Source organism: Puma concolor, chromosome D4, assembly GCF_028749965.1.
Source record: "Puma concolor isolate L17-30 chromosome D4, mPumCon1.1.hap2, whole genome shotgun sequence".
Taxonomy (NCBI): domain Eukaryota; kingdom Metazoa; phylum Chordata; class Mammalia; order Carnivora; family Felidae; genus Puma; species Puma concolor.
In genome coordinates, this window is record NC_141679.1 from 92,116,404 (window position 1) to 92,137,993 (window position 21,590).

At 58.0% G+C, this 21,590-nt stretch overlaps 1 protein-coding gene across 4 annotated transcripts in view; it reads left to right on the forward strand.

Annotated features, from left to right (window-relative positions):
• Positions 1-21,590, forward strand: part of STKLD1 (serine/threonine kinase like domain containing 1) — a 22,553-nt gene continuing 963 nt past the window's right edge. For 2 of the 4 annotated variants that reach the window (XM_086684428.1, XM_086684425.1), the window contains exons 1-17: positions 1-154; positions 1,860-1,946; positions 4,837-4,881; positions 6,405-6,479; positions 7,938-8,039; positions 10,633-10,703; positions 11,565-11,680; positions 12,736-12,854; positions 13,415-13,578; positions 14,179-14,309; positions 15,551-15,634; positions 17,710-17,826; positions 18,112-18,252; positions 19,072-19,200; positions 19,892-20,020; positions 20,091-20,219; positions 21,446-21,586. In XM_086684428.1, coding sequence (XP_086540554.1) covers positions 140-154; positions 1,860-1,946; positions 4,837-4,881; positions 6,405-6,479; positions 7,938-8,039; positions 10,633-10,703; positions 11,565-11,680; positions 12,736-12,854; positions 13,415-13,578; positions 14,179-14,309; positions 15,551-15,634; positions 17,710-17,826; positions 18,112-18,252; positions 19,072-19,200; positions 19,892-20,020; positions 20,091-20,219; positions 21,446-21,586 — 1,795 coding nt within the window. In that variant the 5' untranslated portion in view covers positions 1-139. Of the gene's footprint in view, positions 155-1,859; positions 1,947-4,836; positions 4,882-6,404; positions 6,480-7,937; positions 8,040-10,632; positions 10,704-11,564; positions 11,681-12,735; positions 12,855-13,414; positions 13,579-14,178; positions 14,310-15,550; positions 15,635-17,709; positions 17,827-18,111; positions 18,253-19,071; positions 19,201-19,891; positions 20,220-21,445; positions 21,587-21,590 lie in introns of all 4 variants that reach the window. The other 2 variants (XM_086684427.1, XM_086684426.1) reach the window with 2 other exon arrangements.

The window sequence follows — 21,590 nt, forward strand, 5'->3', positions numbered from 1 at the left end:
GCGGGGGAAGGGGCGCTCTGCCGGGCGCGCTCTCTACTGAGCATGCTCAGTCGAGGGTCCGCGCGTGGGCGCCGGCTAGGGGCGCACCCCCAGCGCCGTGCCAAGGGAGAGGACGCGGGGAGTCTCCCCTGGGGACACTATGGAGAAGTACCAGGTGCCAAGTTGTTCCCTGGTGGGGAGGCCGGGGCGACGAGAACCCGCCGGTTGGGGGCGAGCCAGGGACCTCAACGACCTCCTGCAACCCCCACCCAGCCCCCTACCGGTTTACCGGTCACAGCCGCTGGAGAGGGGGCTGGTGGCCAAGTCCCACCCCTCCCCCCCCACCCCCCGCCAGGGTCTGCCTCCAGCGCGTGGAACGACCCCCTGGGTGCCCTTTGCCTCTCTGGGCCTCAGTTTCCCCTTCTCTAAAATGATGGATGAAATGACTCTCCAGCATCGTTCGTCTGAATACTTGATGGGAGAGAAGTCCACCGTTTTGCCGGCGGACACAGGACACCCTAAAACGTCCAGAGTTCACAATCAGGAGCCTCCAAACTCCTAATACACGCCGTCGGTAGTCCCGGGTGGGAGGGCTTGGACCATTTCCAGGGCCCGTGACCATGTGTAAGCCTTGAAAAATTCCCAAAACAAAAGGAAAGATGCAAAGTTAAAATGAATGAGTGTTTAATTGTTTAATTGACTGCTTCGATACATGATATGCCAACTTTATCAAATGTTAGATTCAGTCTTTGTAAAGATTTCATTAATTTGAAAACAATTTGTAGATAAGATTTTGCTCACTTTGGGAGACCTCCCTTCCTTTGTGTGGGAGGGCTACGGGGAAGTCAGCCCTGTAAAGGAGATGAGTTTCTGGGGGGCAGAGAATTTTAAAGGCAAAGTTACTTTTTGGGAGAGAAAACCAGAGACCCCATCTGAGCTACGAGTGTTTTACTGTTTACCCCACCACTTAAGAGAGCCTCAGCTGTGCATCCTTAGACTGGCTTAAGCCACTCAGTAGTACATTGTCCCCCCAAGTTCCCTAAGCACAATTCAGTCCACCCACAGGGGCTGGATTGCAGAATCCAAGACCTTCCTGGGCTCTGAGAGGCCCTAGACTCAGGGTTCCACCTCCTACATCCGCTCCCCTCCATCCTGCCAGGCTTCCTCTATCCCCTGGCAGGTGTAATTCCATCGTCCAGCCTACCCCACAGTCCTTGGCCTCCTGCACAGATTTCTGACTTGGCGGCCATCTCTGCAGGTTTGCTTCATAACGCAGACCCTGGAGTCAGACCCCAGAGTTCCCGTCCACTCCAGGCCGTCTAACTTATTAACACTGTAGCCTCAGGCAAGGACCTCGCTCCCTATGCCTCAGGTTTCTCCAGTATGGACACGGACGTAACAATAGTGCCACTCACCAGGGGGAGGGGGCTGTAAAGTGCTTGGCACAGTGCCAGGCCACACATAGCTGTAACTACACAGCCATTATGGACCAGTTATTTTCTTGTTTGGATGTTCAGTTCGGAGGTGGGTGCTGGAAGCTGGAATAATAGGGGGGCTAGAGAGAGTGAACAAAGCTCCGCCCCAGGGAGGTACTGGCTCTTGGATGCCCACTGCTCCCTGGTGCAGCCTGGAGAAGGGGTTACAGGGTGATAGAAAGAGCTCCAGAACTGGCCCACGGAGAGACGGGCTCAGGTTCTGCCTTCTGAGGGCTCCTCAGCCTTCTGGGCATTTCCTTCTCTGCAAAATGTGGTGGAGACGCTTGCTCTGCTAGTCTGCGAGGGGGCTTGGGGTCAGAAAAGGCGTCGGAGTTGAGCGCGCTTTGGAAAGGGAAAAGCCATCCGTGTGCGTTTGCTGAAAGCTTCTCTTTCTCTTGCTGCTAGATTTTGGACCAGCTGAGTCCTGGGGCCTTGGGGATGAACCTGGTGGTGGAGAAAACAGAAAACAAAGTAAAGTACGTGATAAAGCAGGTAAGAGGTGACTCTGGTGGCATCCTAGCGCGAGTGGTGTCCCCAAACGTACACTTATTGCCCCCGTGTTAGAGAAGGGCTCCCTCCCGATGAGAGCTGTTTCCTCTCTGCCGGCAGTCACGGAGGCAGATCCGGTTGAGAGGAGACGTGGGGGCGGCACGAGGCTCCCCAGGCTTCCCGACACACTTGACTCTCACCTGCGTGGAGTAGAAGTGCTCATTTTAACTTCAACAACTGCAACCATACCAGCCCCTTATTCAGCATGTGCTTCCAGCCAGTCGCATTCAGTCTCCCCCCAGCCCTGCCAAGCAGGAGCCATGGCCCCGGTCTACAAGGATAGGGAGGCTTGGCCTTCAAGGATATCCTACAAGGATAGCTGTAGCTGGCCAGCATCAGCTCCCAAGAGGATGCGAATTCAGGCTACCTCAGCAGGGCCATCTTTTTACCAAAGGGGAGCCAGGCCTGGGGTGGAGGAGGGGTGGGCAGGGACTCGCCCGAGGTCACACAGGACATCATCGGGCCCTGGGCCCTTCCACCACCTCCTCACCGGGGTGGCATGGCAGAGGGTGGGTACAGACCTGCAGGGGGAAAGCCCTTTGTGCATCCGAGCCAGGGCGGTTCAGATGTCCGCACAGAAGGTGTAGGAGAAGAGGGCCGCGCTGAGAGTTCCGGCCCCGCCCTCGTGGTGCACGGTGACGGCTGGGATACCGTGGAATTGGGGTTGACCGTGCACGTGGGAGAGCCTCGCTGGCATCAGCTGCTGGGCCCACTTCTGCTGACCAGGCGGCCTGCCTGTGGAGCAGTTCAGCAGCCTCTACCAGAGGAGGCTGGGCCTGGAGTCCTTACCTTCCTCTGGCTCCACTGCAGGCTGGCTGGAGGGCCGCCCCCATTGTCTCTCCGGCCACTGGAGCAGGACAGCCGACCGCTTTCTGGGGGATCAAGGAGCGTGGCCCCACCTGCTTGATGGACTGTAACTGTCCCCAACGATCTCTGAGCCCTTCATGTATGATAAGCGCTTAGCCTGTTCTTGATTTTTCACTCTGTCAACAACTCTGATAAGCAACCTTCTAGTTAACTTTTTTGAGGATCCATGATATCCTTGGGGATCAATTCCTAGGGGTGGGGCATCTAGGGCAAAGGAGGTGACATTTTGAAGGCTTTCAGGGTGTGTTGGTCAAATTCACCGATAAGAATGAGCCCCTGGAACAGGAGGAAGGGAAGGCAGTCTCACTGTGCTGCTCCATCTGGGGTCTTTACGGGATCTGGGAATAAGCCACCACCTCTGTATTTTCACCTACGATCACCCCAGTTATAAGAGTTCATCATTTGTTTTTAAATTTTTTTAATGTTTATTTATATTTGAGAAAGAGAGAGTGAGACAGAGTGTGAGCGGGGGAGGGGCCAAGAGAGAGTGGGACACAGAATCTGAAGCAGGCTCGAGACTCCGAGCCGTCGGAGCCTCATGCAGGGCTTGAGCCCACGAACCATGAGATCATGACCCGAGCCGAGGTCAGATGTTTAACCGACTGAGCCACCCAGGCGCCCCTAAGAGTTCGTCATCTGTAAGTCTTACGAGCAGAAGCTCTGGGTGAGGATCTGGTATTAGAGGCGGGGATGATATGCTCCTGCAAAATACATGAATACTTTCCCACCAAGTATGTGGTAGACTCGAAGTTTCGTGCTGCTCCTCCCGTCAACCACCCTTTTTCTCCCACATTCCCCCACTGCCCCATGTTCAGTGACAGGGACAATCTTCCTAGTTTGGATAAGGAATGAAGCGGTGAGGTTGATACTTGGCCAACCGGAGGATCCTCTAATGTTGTTTGGAGTTTATATTATTCTATCCTAGGCTTATCCTTGTGACAGGAGTAAAGATGTTCTCGTTGCTCAAAGCATTTTTGGATATCCCTGCCTTAGGAACAACTCCAGGCCTCACCTGGTGCCATGTGGTGGGGCACGAGTGGTAGAAGCCTGGCCCCCGTCCCAGTGAATAATAGTGGTGATGATGATGGTGATGATGGTGACAGTGATGATGGTCATGGTGATGGTCATGGTGGTGTGGCAATGATGATGATGGTGATGATGAGAGTGATGACAGTGACAACGGTGATGGTGGTGATGATGGTGATGATCATGATCATGGTGATGATGGTGATGGTGATGGTGGGGATGGTGGTGATACTGATGGCGATGGTGGCCGTGGTGATGACGATGATGGTGACGACAGTGACGATGGTGATGGTATTGATGATGATTATGATGGTGATGATGGACATGGTGATGGTGGCAGTGGTGATGACAATGACGATGGTGATGGTGGTGGTGGTTACAATCATGGTGGTGGTGGTAGTCATGGTGACGATAGCGATGATTGATGATGGTGATGACTGACAACGGTGATGGTGGTGATGTTGGTAATGGCGATGACGGTGATGATGGTGTTGATGGTGATGATGATGGTGATGGTAATGATGATGATGCTGGTTATGATGGAGATGGTGATGGTGGCAATGGTGATGACAATGACGATGGTGATGGTGGTGAGGATGATGGTGATGGTTACAATCATGGTGATGATGGTAGTCATGGTGATGATGGCAATGATTGATGATGGTGACGACAGTGACAACGGTGATGGTGATGTTGGTGATGGCGATGACGGTGATGATGATGGCGACGATGGTGATGGTGATTATGATGGTGATGATGGTGGCGATGGTGATGGTGGTAATATGATCACGGTGATGATGGTGATGATGATGACGGTGATGATGATGATGATGGTGATGGTGGTGGCGGTGGTAGTCGTGGAGATGGTGATCTTGATGAGAGTGGTGGTGGAGATGGGTTCCTACACGTTTACTGAGTTAGTGTTCTTGTACCCCTACAGGTGGAGTGTATTGATGAGCATCAGGCCAACGAGGCCTTGGAGGAGGTAACTTTCTGGGTGGTTCCCTCCCTAGAGGACCCGATGCAGAACACACAAAGACTGTTCTATACCTCATTGGAGGCAAGGAGGGTCAGAACCAGTTCTTGCCCAGTGCTGCAAAGCCAGAAGCCCCAAGGTCATGAAGAGAGTCTGTGCCCCAGACATTCGTCTCTGAATCCTGGTGCAGACAACCCAGAATATATGTTCTCAGAGAAGATAAAGGTTTTTTTTTTTTTAATGTTTATTTATTTTTGAGAGAGAGGGTGAGAGGAAACTGGGCAGAGGCAGAAAGGGAGACAGAAGATCCAGAGCAGGCTCTCTGCTGACAGCAGAGAGCCCAATGTGGGGCTCGAACTCAGTAACCATGAGAACATGACCTGAGCCAAAGTCAGACACTTAGCCGACTGAGCCCCCCCAGGTGCGCCAAGAAGATAAAGTTTACAAGTTGGCCAGGTCCCAAGACTAATCTACCAATCACCATCTTTTAAAACATTGTCCCTTCGATTATAAAAATACCAGTTACAGTAGAAGATTTGGGAAGTTTGGAATTGCTTGAGAAAGCAAATGTACGTTCTCTTACGTTCCTTCAATCTACCAATCAGAACCCACGATAACATCCTAACTTATAACAATCGCACTAACAGCCACATGCGCTTGGATTGCCCAAAGGCTCCGAGCAGTTTTCCTTTGCTTGTCTTCAACTTCAACTTGCATGAAGCAAATGCCTCCCTTCCTGTGTGGTGGTCACCCGTTTGCCATCTTGCCGGAATCACCGGTTCCTGAGCTTTGTCAGCACCCAGCTGTGCAGTCCACAGTGTGAGGGAGGCACAGTGCAGGACCCAGGCCACATCCCGACAAAGTGAGATAGAGACCGTGGGAGAGACCTCCCGCAGCCCCCACGCCACCACAGCTGTGCCCAACCCCGTCCCCTTCCCCACTCCGCCGGGCCACCTGCGCTGGCAGCCAGCCCTCCACCAGCAGCAGCTGGCCGCCTGCCTCCTGGTGGCTACGGCCGCCACTGCTGTGGCCCAGCCGTGTGGCTTCTTCAAGCACCGTCAGCCGGGAGTGGGCCATTGGAGCCCCAAGTGTGTGCCACCCAGGAGGCAAGGTGGGGGCAAGTGCATCAGTGTCCCGCCTCCCTGTGGCCGCACCACCTTCTCCAGCTGACCCTGACCGTGCTTTTTGCCGTCCACATCAGGCACTTCCCTGGATGAGCTCACTTTGGCCCTCGACACCCCCGTGAGGCAGGTGCCACTGTTACTGCCATTTTCAGATGAGGCTAGAAGCTCAGAAAGGTTGAGGAGCCTCTCCTCGGCCACACAGCACAGCCGGCACATGCTGGAGAGCCGGGACCCACACGGGGCTGTCTGACTCTGAAGCACAAGACTGCATACCCTCCTCGTGCGCGCTCCCCAGCCCCGTTCAGAGCCAGAAGCTTGCGTTTTTGTCGGGATAACGTAACACGGAAGCACTAGCTGAGGAGCAGTGTTTCCCACACGTGGCCACTTCCTCTGCTCTCGTCCCTGTAGCTGATGCCGCTGTTGAAGCTCCGGCACGCCCACATCTCCATATACCAGGAGCTGTTCATCATATGGAACAGTCAGGTGGGTCAGAGCCAACACCTTTGGGCTCAGCTGGCGTCCGGTGGCTCCAGGAACAAGCCAGCTGAGCACAGAGCACCCCGATGCCATTTAACCCCTTGAGCAGTAATGGCACGGACTGTAAATGCGGCGGCCCCTGACTCAGCACTTACCGGGGCCCTGTTGGGGACTCTGTGGGCATCATCTCCTATGAGCCCGCAGGAGTCTCAGTGGAGGAAGGGTTAGTATACGACTTTAGGGAAGAAAGAAAGGCTACGAGAAACCAGTCCCTCCTGGTTACCTACCTAGTCCGTGGCCCAGCCAAGAGGCCGGGCCTGGAAGGCTTGACTCCAGTGCCCTGTGTGTTCAGCTGCTGAGCTCATCCTGCAGCCAAAGGCTCCATGAGTCTGCCCTCTGAAGGGGGAACTTTTGACTTTCACGGAAGGAACAGACTTTAGGAAGCTGGTCCCTGCTCTCCCCCCTTATTTGGCATCAGTTTGTCCTGTGCCTCTGGACCCTTGACGTTTGCGGCTCCTGAAGTTTACTAATGGCCGTCCCTACACCCTGGGAGATCTGCAGGTTGGACGTAGTGTCCTCATTTTCTCGGGGTTCAGAGAGGTTAAGGAGCTCTCCGAGACCACACAGCCAGTAGCAGCTGAGTAAGATTCAAATCAGGGTCTTGTAAGTCCCCAAGCCCTGTGTTTCACCCCATAGGCCATGTGACTTCTGGTCTTTACAGGGATCCAGGGTCCTACAAATCATCCCAGATGGGTTGAGCTGGGTGGGGCAGGGGCCCTGGAGGTGAAGGGAGGCCACAAGGCTTCCTGGCAGACTCAGACCTCTGCCTTAGTGTCCCTGTCTGGGGGAGGGGCGGGTGGCAACCAAGGGCTTGAGCAGGAGTGGAGGGTCCCCTCATACATATTCCCCCTCTTCAGCTGGGCCCTGAGGAAAGCCTTAGGGAGAGGCCATCACTGTGTGCACCCCGAATATTTTCGGAGCGCCCTGTAACGCTCTCAAGGAAACACAGAAAAGCCAAGAGGGCATTTCACTGTGGAAGCAAAAGCAGGGGTCCTCTGAGAGCCCTGAGTTGAGGCCCCTGACCTGGTCTGCTGGAGTCCCACCCGGGCCAGGCTCCCCTGACAGAGGAAACGGACGTAAGCTGAGCCCAAAAGACTGAATGGTTACCTGTGAAGAAGGGGTCCCAGGTGCGGGGGTCTGTGTATACAGTGGCCAGAAGGCCTGGGCCACTTTCAGAAAAGTCTGAGGGGTTCATACAGATGGAGCAGGGACAGAGAGGGACGAGAGGATAGATGAGGCCAGAGGCGTGAGCAGGGGCTGTTTGCGGGGGGCTCATATCCCACTGCAGGCAGTGCTCCCATAGCCCTGTGGAGGGAGGCCCTCACAGACTCGCAGAGGCGCCCAGGCCTGGGCTTGTGGGGGCTGGGACTGTGACATCTGGCTTAGGCCTCATGTCCCCAGCAGATCTCCTCTCTGTTCCTCTGCCTGGTGATGGAGTACAACCATGGAAGCTTCCAGAAGGTCATTGAGAAGAAGAGGGAGACAAAGACAATCATTGACTCCGAGGTGAGACAGACTCTCTAGAACACCAGGCCTGGGGGCCACCTGGACCTCAATCGGGGGCAGAAGGGAGGGCGGACGTGCCTTATCTTTTCTCACATCTATGCCTAGAGGTATTTTCACGCTGTGACGTGCACAGGCCTTCAGTGCACAGCTTGGTGCACCGTACCAGGCATATGCTCACGTAACCTCCCCCACTTGGAGATGCAGAACACTCCTGGAGCTCCAGAAGTCCCTGTCCATGCCCACGGTTGGAATTCTCCGCCCAGACATTCTTCTGCCTGCCCTGGGGTTCACATTAATGGGCTCATACAGCGTGTCACCATTTGTGTCTGGTTTCTTATGCGAATGTATCATGAAATTGTCCATGTCGTGGCTAGGTGCCACCCCATTGTGGGGCCACGTCTGTCTGGCCACGTGGCTTGTTCCCAGTTTCGGACTATTATGAATCAGGTTGCCATGAACAATGCTGGATGTGCCTTCTGGTCAACCTAAGTGCTCACCTTTCCTGGAGGAATCCCTGGGCGTGCAGTTGTTGGACCGCAGAGCGGGTGTGTGTGTGAGTAGCTTCCGTACATGTTCCAGTGTCCAGCACAGTTTGGGTGACTCGGGGTTACTCCCAGCACAAGCTGTGAGCATTCCGGTTCCTGCTTCCTGGCCAACACGGCATTCTGTGCCATTTTAATTAAAAATCACGTTTTAATTTGAGATAAGCTCAGTAATCGTGGCAAGTGCTTTTTAGCCATTTGGATGTTGTGCCTGTTCGAGTCTTTTGTCCATTTAAACGTTGGGGTTGTTTGTCTTTTCTTGTTGGTGTGTAGGTATTCTTTACATATCATGGATGCGGGCATCCAGAGTCTTCTCCCAGACTGTGGCTTCCTGATTTGCTTTCTTAACCTTGTCTTTTGATGAACAGAACTCCTTAATTGTAATGAAGTCAGGTTCTCTGTCCTTCTTTTATGGTTAGCGCCTTTGAGCCTATCTGAGAGCCTGTCCTGCCCCAAGGTCATGAGGATATTTTCCTGTTGCCTTTTAAGCGAGGTCATTTTTGCTTAGGTCATTTTTGCTTTCACATTGCCGATGATGCACCCCAAGTGAATTCTGCCTGCTTTTGCTGTGAGCGCCCCTCTGCTCAGGGGGCCTGTGGGCACACAGCTCCTCTCCCAACATGGGCCTCAGGGTCGGTTCTGGAGTAGGTTTCAAACTTTCTGTTAGTGGTGGAACCCTTTCAAGCACAAAATGTTCTCAGAAACCCAGCAAGGAAGGCAAAGCTATTCTAATCAGGGGGCATGGCAGGGTTGGTGGAGGGTAGAGTGGAAGCCCGGGGTCTTGTACGCTCAGCTCCTCTCTGACACCCCTGGGTAGAGTCCGGGGTTCCTAGGAACACGGTTTGAAAATCACTGCCCTAGGGGGCGCCTGGGTGGCTCAGTTGGTTGGGCGTCCGACTTCGGCTCAGGTCATGATCTCGCGGTCCGTGAGTTCGAGCCCCGCATCGGGCTCTGGGCGGACAGCTCAGAGCCTGGAGCCTGTTTCAGATTCTGTGTCTCCCTCTCTCTCTGACCTTCCCCCTTCTCATGCTCTGTCTCTGTCTCAAAAACAAATAAACATTAAAAAAAAAATTAAAAAAAAAAAAAGAAAATCACTGCCCTGGACACCAGATGGATCTTGTTTCTGACATAAAGTATTTCTAGAATGTTCTTTGTCAGAGCACTTTTCATTCCAATGGCATGGAGAGGCAAACCTCAAGTAGGCAATAAAGATTTCAATATCTTTGATCCCCACAAGGCCCCTGGGCCACAAGGGGTGGAGCACAGGGCTGGGGTCAGGGCACCCGGGGACTCTGAGATGGAAGCAGGGGCAGGTGGTCTGGAAACTGGGGCGTTGCCCTGGCTGACGTGCTGTCACTGTCTGGATGGCCGCACACACTTCAGCCCCAAAGGCACATGAAGCAGAAGCCTCTTGCATTGGCCCTGAGCTTTTGTGGGGCTTTGGGCCTGTCTTAAGAAGCAAGGAGAGGGGCGCCTGGGTGGCTCAGTCGGTTAAGCATCTGACTTCGGCTCAGGTCATGATCTCACAGTCTGTGGGTCCAAGCCCCGCATCGGGCTCTGTGCTGACAGCTCAGAGCCTGGAGCCTGCTTTCGATTCTGTGTCTCCCTCTCTCTCTGTCCCTCCCCTGCTCATGCTCTGTCTCTCTCTGTCGCAAAAATAAATAAAAACATTAAAAAAAAAATTAAAAAAAAAAAAGAAGCAAGGAGAGGGGCGCCTGGCGGATTCAGGCGGTTAAGCGTCCGACTTCGGCTCGGGTCATGATCTCATGGTTTGTGAGTTCAAGCCCCGGTCGGGCTCTGTGCTGACAGTTCAGAGCCTGGAGCCTGCTTTGGATTCTGTGTCTCCTTCTCTCTCTGCCCCTCCCCCACCAGCACACACCCACTCTCCCCCCCCTTCTCAAAAATAAATAAAAAACATTTAAAAATTAAAAAAAAAAAAAAAAAAAGAGAACACACCATGATCCCACCGGCTGTTCTGTGTGGTCGCTGACCTGCCTAAGCCGGCTGCCGGGAGACCCCTCCGATCCTGGCGTCTCTCATTTCCCCCCCAGTGGATGCAGAACATGCTGGGCCAGGTGTTGGACGCTCTGGAATACCTGCACCACTTAGACATCATCCACAGGTGACCGGGGCGGCCAGGCTGCTTCAGGAGCAAAGGCACTGAGTCCCCTTAGATGTCAGTACCCGGGGGCAGGGGCAGGGGCAGGGCAGAGAGGCGTGGCCGGGGTCAGCGCAGCCAGGATAAGAGCGGGCACCTTTCCAGAGCAGCTCCGAGGCGTAAAGGGACGGCCACCCCCTCCACGTCACCTGCAGTGATTCACCCAGCTTCATGGAGCGTAAGCTGACCGGGGCGGGTTGGTTCTAAAGTGCAGGGAGAGCGGCCAGATCACAGCATTCGGAGGAAAGAGATTAGGCTGCGCGCCGTGGCCTCTGGCCGGCTGGCGGGGCTGCTGCCGTCCCCAGGGCTGAGCTTGAGATCGCCACCAGCACGGCTTCGCTCACCCTGTGGCATCCACGGTCCAAAGGGGCTGGGAATGGCTTCAGACTGAATCAGTGTCGGGTTTAAAGGAAGAGGGAAGAAACGCGTGGACCACGTGGACAAAGAGAATGCTCACGATTTAGTGTTGATGTCACTGGACCTCAACAAATGGTCAAAAGCCAAATCCCTAAGCAGATGCATGGATAGCGAGGGTCTGGAGGGAGGTGAGCGAGATGGCAGTGGAGAAACGGCAGACGGTCAGGTGTTTTCCTCCTTGTGGCTGCCTGGCGGTTTTCTCATTTAGAAGAACGGAGTAGACTTTATTTCTGTAGGAAGCAGTATTTAAAAAGCAGGCTGCAAGGGGGGCATTTCCGGAGAGCGGAGCAGGACTGGGTGGGGCAGGGAGCAGGGAGGGAGGTTCAAGGTGCTGGCCCCTGCCCCGGGAGGGTCACCCGTGGCGGCCGGTGGTGGGGGCAGGTGGAGAGTCCTGCCTCTTCGTTTCAGGAATCTCAAGCCCTCCAACATAGTCCTCAGCAGCAGCAACCACTGCAAATTACAGGACCTGAGCTCCAACACGCTGATGATGGACAAAGCCAAGTGGAACATCCGCGCGGAGGAAGGTGGCCCGGGGGTCGTCCCAGGCTGGGGGAGGGGCCACGCTGCCAGTGGGGTTAGTGGGGTCGTTCCCAGATCCCAGAGGGCGGGGCCCCCTGGTGGAACAGGTCAAACCTCTCCTTGTTCAGAAGTTCCCCACAGACCCCCATGGGCTTTTGTGGGCTCCAAAGAGACCCCCTTGCCTGGGTTGTAACTGAGCAGGGGTACCACCGTGGCAGGGGAGGGGGCGCACGCAGGGTCCAAAAGACACCCAGGAAATGTTAGCCTTCGTGGAAGGAGAAGAATGGCCTGAGAAGGAGATGGAGAGCTGGTGGGTGCCAGGCACCGGTGAGGGCTGGGTTACTTTACTGAGCCCTAAAAATAACCGAGGAGATGGTAGACATGGGGAGTAAGGGGAGACGGCTTGTCCTTCCTTTGGAAGGACAGTGGGGCAAAGGGAGCTGGGCTTCAAGCCCATGCCAGCTGTCAGGGACGGAGAGAGTAACCGTAGTTGAGAATTTCAGAGTCCTGGTTGCCTAGAGGACAAATGGACGGACGGACAGGCAGATAGATGGGCGGAGGGATGGACGTGTGGGCGGATGGGTGAGTGGGTGGGTCTACTGGAAACGTAGGAGGGTCCTTGGAGTTCTCCCCTTTACCGTTCGATCGGGGAATGAAGGCCCGGAGAGGGAGGGGCTGCCTGAGGTCTATCAGGGACTAACAGACTGGTGACCCTGCTCTTTTGGCTCCTTGTCTGGGGTTCAGGTTTTAGAAACTAGGGCGGGGAAACTGGAATGTTGCCTCCGGGTTCTGACCTTTAGAGGGGCAAGATGGTCAGAGAGGGTGGAAGTTTCAGCCTTGTTGGCTCACGGCTCTTGGGCCACCTCTGCAGCCATATTGCGTGCAGAGACACGCATGTGTGCACACACGGGCCAGCCTGGCTGGGCACCTGCCTCGCTGTCTGAGACCAGGGCCCTCTTCCTTTCCCTCCAAAGAGAGCACCTCTTTGGTGAAAGTGAGCCTCCCCTCACTTTCCCAGGGAGACAGGACTCCCACATCTGACACCTTCTCCTGCCGACAGACCCTTGTCAGAAGTCCTGGATGGCGCCCGAGGCCCTCCGCTTCTCCTTCAGCCAGAGATCTGACGTCTGGTCCCTGGGCTGCATCATCCTGGACATGGCCAGCTGCTCCTTCACAGACGTGAGCTGCCTTCTGCCTGCCCCTCCCTGCCACACCCCACGTCCCCAGAAGGCCGGCCCTGCCCACCTTGCTCAAAAGGGGCTCACTCTTTCCACCTGCATCCTCCTGCCTTGCTCTGAGCCTCCAAGGGGCCGTGAGGAACCCCCCCGTCCCAGCTGCTGGGGGACCCTCGCACTCAACATTGGGCCTGCGGGGCCCCGGCGTGGTGAGGAGGGCAACGACCATGACAGGCAGACCGCCCCACGCTAACCCTCACAGCGGGCTCTCCGCGTACTCACTGCCTCCTGTGGATGAGAAGGCCCCGTTCAGGTGCACTAGCCGGCCCGCAGTGGGATGCAGGTGCCACAGGAAAGTGACCAAGGCTGGCCTGAACACACAGGGGCTGCCTGTCACCCGAGGGCCCCAGGTAGCCGTGCAGGCTCACTTCCCCAGCCTTCCCACCTCTGGCCCCCTCAGGGTGGCCCTGGGACAGGCCAGCCAGTCCTCTGCCGGGGCCGGGCCCAGCTGGGGCGCCGTTGACGCAGCGCGGGAAGCAGCGGTGTTTGTCTGTGTCCCCTCAGAAAACAGAAGCCATGCTTCTGAGAAAGTCCCTCCGGACCCTCCCGAATGGCCTCAGGGGCGTCCTGGAGACCCTGGAGGAGAAGAAGATCCCCAACGCGGAAACTTTCGGTTCCCTTTTGCCTTTGATGCTGCAGATCAACCCTTCGGAGCGAATAACAATCAGGTGAGCTGGGGGCTGGGGCCGTGTTTTAATCTTCCCATGGATCTCTCACGGTGTCTCCCCGCCACTTGGCGTTTTAACGCCGCAAACACGCCGTCCCATCCACGGACCACTGGCTTTCCCAGTGTGGCCGTCCCAAACCGCGGTAACCGGTGACCTCACAGCCGACAGAGCCGGCTCCTCCGTCAGGTGCCAAGGCCCTGAGGACCAGGACCGGTCTTCGTTGCAATTTACGTTCAAGTAAGAAGGAAAACAGGAATATACAACAACCATTCCAGCCTGGCCCCTACTCGCCATTATACCGACACAATAGTAACATCTGATCTTTCAATATGTTTTCTCGAGGAAGGAGCCCCCGCGGGTGAGGTTGCCGGGGCCCAGCACCGTCCTCCCTCACCCTGGGAGCAAGCCCGGGGCCCCTCCAGGAGGTGGAGTGGCTGGGGCGCCAGCGGGGCACGCTTGCAACGTCGGGAGAGGTGCCGCCGAATGGGGTCCCCAACGGGAAGGTGGGGTTCCGGCGTCCGTGCACCCGCCTGCCGGCCACCCAGAGCCCCCCCGAGAGCCCCCAGGTGAGCCCAGCCAGCTGCTTCCACTCCTCTCCAGGGAAGTGATACACATCACCTTCGTGGGCAGCAACTTCAGGTCCTCCAGCATCGCTCTGTCACCACACTGGCAGCTGATGCCTGACTCAGTCACCGACCTGCTGCTAGGGGGCAGCATCGCCAGCATCATAGGTGATGGCGGGGACCGGATGGGGAGGGCCCTGGCACTGCTCTCTTACCTCCCCTGAGGCCCAGTCCCCTGGTCTGCTCCCGACATGCGGCCGGTGGCTGGGAAGGTTTCAGGGCACTCCCCTCCATCCAGCCCCTCGCGTCCCCTCCCCCACCCCCGCCACCTCTAAGCGTCCATCCTCGTGCCTGGCCCCCACCTGCTTCCCTTCCCTTCCTGTTCCACGGTCTTCAACATAGCCGAACAGCCCCCTCATTCTTACAGCCCCCAGAACTGCCTGCTTTTTGCTTCCACGCCCTGGCACACGGTGGCCCCGATGCCCGTCATGGTGCCGGACACTGCCAGACTGGCAGGCGCATCCCTGTGGGGGCTCCGTGCAGTGTGACGCACACTGGCCTCCGTCGGGGGTGCCACCAGTCACCTGGTGCCCGTGCACACACAGCACCGCATCTCCACCAAGTGCCCCTGGCCAGGGGCGCCCCGCGGCTCCCCACAGTACCCCTGAGGTCTTGGGTGAACGATGAGGTCTACAGGTCACCCTCAGTTTCCACTCGAGCTCCACTTTCCCAGCCCTCCTCCCCATCTGTGGCTCCCTGCGCTGGCCGCTGTGATGAGGGACCCCCTCCCCCGTCTGCCGCTTCTGCCCCCACTTCTGGGGAAGGGGTGCTCACGAGGCCCTAGCTTCTGTTTCCCTGAGTCTCACGGTCCTGGGCTTTGGAGGCAGGTCCCTAGGTCCGGTTGAAGCTGAGTGGCCTTGAGCGAGCCACCCCCTCTGAGCCCGTTCCCTCATCTAGAGCGAGGGGAGCTGCAGGGCCCATCTGTGGGCCTCTATGAGGTGCCCTGTGCACAGACACGGGTGCAGGAGGGGCTCTGAATCAGCCAGGGGATAGGGAAGGGCTCTACGATGGGCACACCTGGAGACTGCTGCTCCTTTTGGGGGCTGGGGGCGTTTGTCATGAATCGAAGGCAAAGACCCCTGCGGGGAGGCTCAGAGGCAGAGTGGGAAGAGCCCTGGGCTCGGGGCAGAACCCTGGCCGTGTTGAGCCTCGAGTGAGACTCTAAGGCTGGGGTCTGCCTCTGGACAGGCTGCTCGGCCTGAGAAGTGGGGATAAGGGCGCCCCCTCATGCCCTATCATATGTATCCGTGAGCAGCGGGGTGCCCACAGATGGACCCCTCGTGCCCCAGGCCCTCGGAAGGGTCCCCGAGCCAGCCGGGCTCCTCCCCATGCCGTCCTGTCTCCTGCAGACGTCATGCAGAACTTCTCCGGCAGACCCGAAGTCCAGCTCAGAGCCCTGAAGAGGCTCCTGAAGATGCCTGAAGAGCAGCTAGGTAGGGCCCCCACCCCCCTTCCCCAGCTCCCCCGGGGCTCACCCTGCGGCACGGGCCTTTGGGGGAGCGGTGATCCCTCCCAGAGGCTCTCCTAGAGGGGCTCTCCTACACCTTTGAGGCTCATGTTGCCACCTGCTTGGAACGGGCAGCCTGGAATTCTTGGCGGGCGAGCGCCTTCTACCCGGCAGAAAGCGGGAATGGGACGGTTCGGTGTGCAGCTTGTGGCAGCCTGCCGTCACACGCTTTTCGTGGATTCTTAACGTGACATCCCACCTCTTCCACCAGCTGCTACTGACGGGCATCTGACCCGTTCCTAATTGTCCAGCATCATGAGCAAACCCACAGCAGATGCCCTGGAGCATATGCCCGTGTGCACTTGTGTGAGCGTTTCTGTAGGATGAGTTCCTAGATGTCTGGGGTGTGAAGAGTTCACAGATACTGCAAACTGCCCTCCACAGAGACCCCAACTTACCCACCTGTCAAGGACAGCATTTCTTCCCAACACTCTCCATCAATAAGTGTTCGTAATCCTTTAAATTTTGCAAAACATGGTTTCATAAAATCTCTCCATTCAACTTGTCTCACGAGAGTGAATATTATATTCACTCACCTGTCCAGCCACCCGTCAGCCCTCCATCCATCCCCCCATCTAACTATCCATCTACCCATCCATCCATCCACCCACCCATCTATTCATGTATTTATCCATCTGTCTACCTATCCACCTCCCCCACCTAAGTACCTATCTACCCATCCACCCTCCCCACACACCCATCCTTCATCCACCCACCACCGCCACCTAACTGTCCATCCATCCATCCACCCCCCATCTAACCATCCTTCCGTGCATCCATCCACCCATCCATCCATCCATCCACCCATCTATCTATCCATCTGTCCACCTATCCATCAGCCCTCCATCCATCCTCCCATCTAACTGTCCATCTACCCATCCATCCGTCTGCCGACCCACCCACACACCCATCCATCCACTCACCATCTAACTGTCCGTCCATCCGTCCATCCATCCATCCATCCATCCATCCACCCATCCATCAGCCCTCCATCCACCACTCCATCTTAACTGTCCGTCCATCCGTCTATCCACTCCCCATCTAACCATCCATCCATCCATCTGTCCGTCCATCCATCCATCCATCCAACCATTCACTCACACACCCATCCATCCACCCCCCATCTATCCATCCATCCATCCATCAGCCCTCCACCCCCCCCCCCATCTATCTAACCATCCATCAACCGTCTGTTTATCCATTCGTCCGTCCGTCCATCTGTCCATCTACCCATCCATCAACCATCTGTCCATCCGTCCTTGCACAAAGGTCCGTTCGGTGGCTGGGGCATCAGAGATTGCAGAGGCCCAGTCCCAGCCCTCTAAGGCAGCAGCAGAGACTTCACACTGGCCACTTGCCTTTCCCTCTTCCTCATTCCTCCCCTTGACTCCTTCTGGAGCTAGGCTGTGGCCAGAGTAGAGTCCATAGGAAGGGAGATTTTATCTTCCCGGAGGAGCTGAGGGAGGCTTCCCCGGGGCCACACCTGCCCCAGCCAGCCTCATTCGGAGGCGGGCTAGCTGTACTCGGCCTCCTGGACGCCAGCACTCTCGTTCTGGTTGTTCTCACTGAACGAGGCAACAAAGCAGCAGTGGAGGGGCACAGCGGGCACTGGACCGTCAGCTGCCCGCCCCCGCCTCTCACTCCTACCCAGCACACACAGCACTGAGGAGAGTCAACGACACCCACAGATGCCCACACTCAGGGTAGTGATGGCCACGGGCTCCAGAGTCAGGCTGTTGAGGCGAGAGCTGTCCTCTCTCTGCCCAGTTTCCTCATCTGTAAGACAAGAGTGACAAGAAGGGCTGCTGGAACGAGATGCTCACAGCAGACACACGGCAGGCGCCCAATAAGGACTTTCTTTCCCCGCCTCCGCGTCCCTCCAGGGTCGCGTGCACGATGCCCTGTGCACTCCTAGCGGAGTTGGGGTCCCTGGTCTGGTCTGTACACCCGTCCCACCCCTGCTCCTATGCCAAGGCTCACCTCGTCACCCTGCCCTGCCAGGTCTGCCATGGCCGACAGAACTGGTGGAGTTGTTGACCGCCATCATGAAGCAACACGAGAGGATCCTTGACATACAGCTGCATGCCTGCTCCCTGCTGCTGCGCACCCTGGGCCAAGGTGGGTTCCGGGCCACGCCTGTGTCAGATGTGGACTCTGGCACGCCGTCCCAGAGCCAGCAGAGCCTTGGAAACCAGCCCTGGCTGCACAGCGCCACTCACTGTCGTGCAGCGGGCACTTGGGGGGACGTGCTCCGTGCCAGGCGGGCAAGGCTTTCTCCATGCGAAGTGGGGGCACTGCCCCCCACCCCCACCCCAGCCAGGGAGGGGGTACACCTGCCTGCCACCTGCCCCATGAACCCAGGTTCGGGAGGTAACCCTGGGCATCTTCCCTCGGCCCAAGCAGCGCTGGCACAGGACCCCGCGGCCGAGGTGCCGAGTGAGAGCTCCGTCGTCTCCGTCCTGCTGAGCTGCCTGCGGATTCATCCCGAGTCAGAGCAGCTCCTGGTCACGGTCTACAGCGTGCTCGCCATCATCTCCAGCCAGGGTGGGTGTGCCTGGCCCTCCCTCTCTCGGGCGGAGGCGGGGGCACTGCCGGGGCACAGGGGCGTGCCCGCTCCGGATGCGGCCCGACCTGCACTGGCTTCGGCGGGTGTCGCCCACGCAGTCGTTCTGTTTTATCTCCCAACGCGGAGCTTCCATTTGACGGTCACTTGTTCCCTCCACAAACGTGCACGGACACCGACCGGGTGCCAGGTGCCACCATAGGCTTCACGGCAGCGGCTTCTGCCTTGTTCATCTCCCCAGAGCACCTGGGCTCCTGGAGCCGGCAGGCAGGCCGTAGGCGGCCAGATGGGGAATGCCATGGGGAGGATCGCGACGAGGGCGTTGGCACCTGACCTGTTCCCACCTTCCTCCCCGGGTCAGCAGCCCTCTCTCCAGCGGGAAGCTGGGCCCGTGAACCCTGGGACCTAGAGCCCTGTGGCCAGCCAAGGGCAGGGACCCCGCACTGCTCCTCACCACACTGGCTGGATCCCCCTTTGGGGAGTGGGCAAGGGTGCCGTGAGGAGGCACATCAGGACGACAGGCATACATCAGAGCCATCAGGCAAACTGGGTGTCGGCTCACCCGCCGGGACACAATCACGCTGTCATCTCAGGAGGCTCAGGCCTGCTCTGTGTGGTCCCGGGAGGCCGGTCCCAGCCCAGTACTGGGATGGGCGATACTGGGACTGGCGGCCCAGGGGATGGACCGAGTCCTCCAGTTTCTGGGCCCCGCACTGGGTATGACTGGCACAGAGTAGGCGCCCAGAAATGTGGGGGGCAAGGACCACAGATGGACGGGGTGCTCCGGGTCTTGCCCACAGAATCGGCCTCAGAGGAGCTCCAGGAGGCTGGGCTGTTCGAGCATATCCTGGAGCACCTGAGTACCTTCCCCACAAACAGGGACATCTGCATCAACGGCCTGAGCCTGCTCTGGGCCCTGATGGTGGATGGTGAGGGTCCCCTCCTCCTCTCCTGCCTGGGGGCTGGTGTCCTCACTGCTCCCTGATCACCTCTGCAAGCCTTCGAGGGCCTCTGTGTCCTGCCCCTTAAACACTTCAGGACAAGAGCCCACAGAGAGGCTCTTCTGAGAGCCTGGAAGCAGAGGAAGAGAAAGGAGGGGAGGAGGACAAGGGAGGGGGGCTCCACCCAGGGGAGGCAGGCTTCCTATCCGAGTGGGGTGCCCCCCCCCCGCCCACACCGACTCTGGTGGCTCCTGCCCTGGGAGCCCCTCTACCTGCCACCCACCCTGGGATTTCCTGGGCAGTCCCTGGTTTCTGAGGGTGCCCTTGGCGGATGCCTCTGATTCAGAAAAGGGGCTGGGCTGCTCCCTCTCCTCCAGGCGCCCTCTGGGCCCTGCAGCACCTGGGCAGTAGTTCTAAGGAGAAGGGGGCTCCGGGCCACGGAGACCCTGGGAAACCAGAGAGGCCTGCCCACACCCAAAGTGCAAAATTCCCCGAGACCCCCTGGAGACAGACAGTCCCTCCCCTCCCCAAACTCCCCTCTCGCCTGAACTCTCTCCCAGCAGCTTTGGCCCTGGTGTCCTTGGTGGGAGGCAGGGGGCGTGGGGTCGCGTACACAGCAGGCACTCCTGCGGGCACTCAAGGGCTAGGTGTCCCCTCCTTCATCCTGTCCCGGTCCCAGCCGTCATTGTGAACAAGACCCCCTTGGAGAGAGCCCCGGTCCTCATCGCCGAGGTGCTGGCCGCCCACCCCATGGATGCAGAGATGGCTGAAGCCGGCTGCGCGGTCTTCTGGCTGCTGTCCTTGCTAGGTGAGCGGCCTGGGCTGGGCGGCACGGACCCCACCCGTGAGGCGAGGAGGCCTGACGAGGCCCTCCGCAGGCTGCATAAAGGAGCACCAGTTCGCAGATGTGGTGACGCTGTTCCTCCAAAGCATCCGGCTCTGCCAGGACAGAATCCCACTGGTGAACAATGCCTACCGGGGACTGGCCAGCCTCGCAAAGGTGTCCGGTGAGCCAGGGAGTGGACTGGGCTACTCCGAGGAGGCGGGGGGCCAGGACTCAACAAGTCGTGTCTGCCAGCTGCCCACAAACCAAAAGCAGAACCAAAAAGTCAAAATCGAAAAAGAGCAACCTATAGTCCCATCATCCAGAAGTTGCCGTGGAGACTTTTCACATACATACTGGTTTTGTGGGGGTTTTTTAGCTCCATGCTATGCTGAGATTCTCTTTCCCTGCCCATAAACACTCTGAACAGGTGTTAGGTCAGCGCAGGTATCCCTACGGGTATAGCTTATGGAAACACCCAGGAGACGGGTCCCACTCCGGTAGCCTAAGCGCTGTTACTTGGGGTGGCCGTGCTAGGGGCCGTGACTGTCTCGTGGCACAATAACCCTTCGGAGACGCTTGGGACCCGAGACTGGACAGGCCGCCAGCTGGCGTGTGAGGGGTGCTCCAGCCCCTCTGAGGTCTGGTCCCAACTCAGCGTTTCAGGGCAGGTACACAGGGTGGGCTGGACGGGGGCCAGGCGGCCAGGCCTCTGTCTGCTTCTCGGCCTGAGGCGGTCCGGGCCTGCGGGAGTGGGGCCGCCCTCCTTCCTGGAGAGGCTCCAAAGGGCGCCAGCAGGGTCGTCCTCTCCCGACACGGGGTCTGTAGCAGCTGCCGATCTTCGTGGGACAGGAAGGGGAGCTGGGGTCCTGAGGGCAGATGTGACCTGGCTCAGCAATGGAGGGGTGGTCAGAAGCCGGGGCCAGAGTGTGAGCGGGAACGGACTCTGCCACCTGCCGGCCTGACAACTCAAGTCTGCGTGTGAGATCCCCCAGGCTCCGGCCCCTCGAGAGCCAGGGCCTGACCCCTAACTGGGGGTGTACGTGTGCCACGTTGGCGGTCCCCCAGGCCCACCCTACAGGCACGCTCTGGAATGCGTTCTAGCGCTTCTCTTCCGCCTGCGGGCAGAGGCCAGCCCTCGAGCGGGAGCCTTCTGCTGGGGGAGGGAGGTGGGGCGTACATTCCCGCCAGGTCCCAGTGGGCCCGCAGATGCCTTCGCGACCTTTACAACCCGTGGGGCAATGCTGGCCTCAGCGGCTCCCCAGGCTGCAGGAAACTGGCCTCCTCTGCCAGTGGCGGAGGTCCCTGCCATCCTGAGCACCCTGGACTGCCGTCAGCCCCCTTCCTGGAAGACACCAAGGCACAGGCAGCTGCAGGAAATGAATCCCCCCCCCCCCCACCCGCCACCAGAGCTGGCAGCGCTGCAGGTGGCAATGCCAGAGGAGGGCGGCGGCGGCCTCAGCCTCATCCGGGAGACATACCGGCTGTACAAGGATGACCCGGAGGTGGTGGTGAACATCTGCATGCTGCTGGCCCACCTCACGTCCTACGGTGC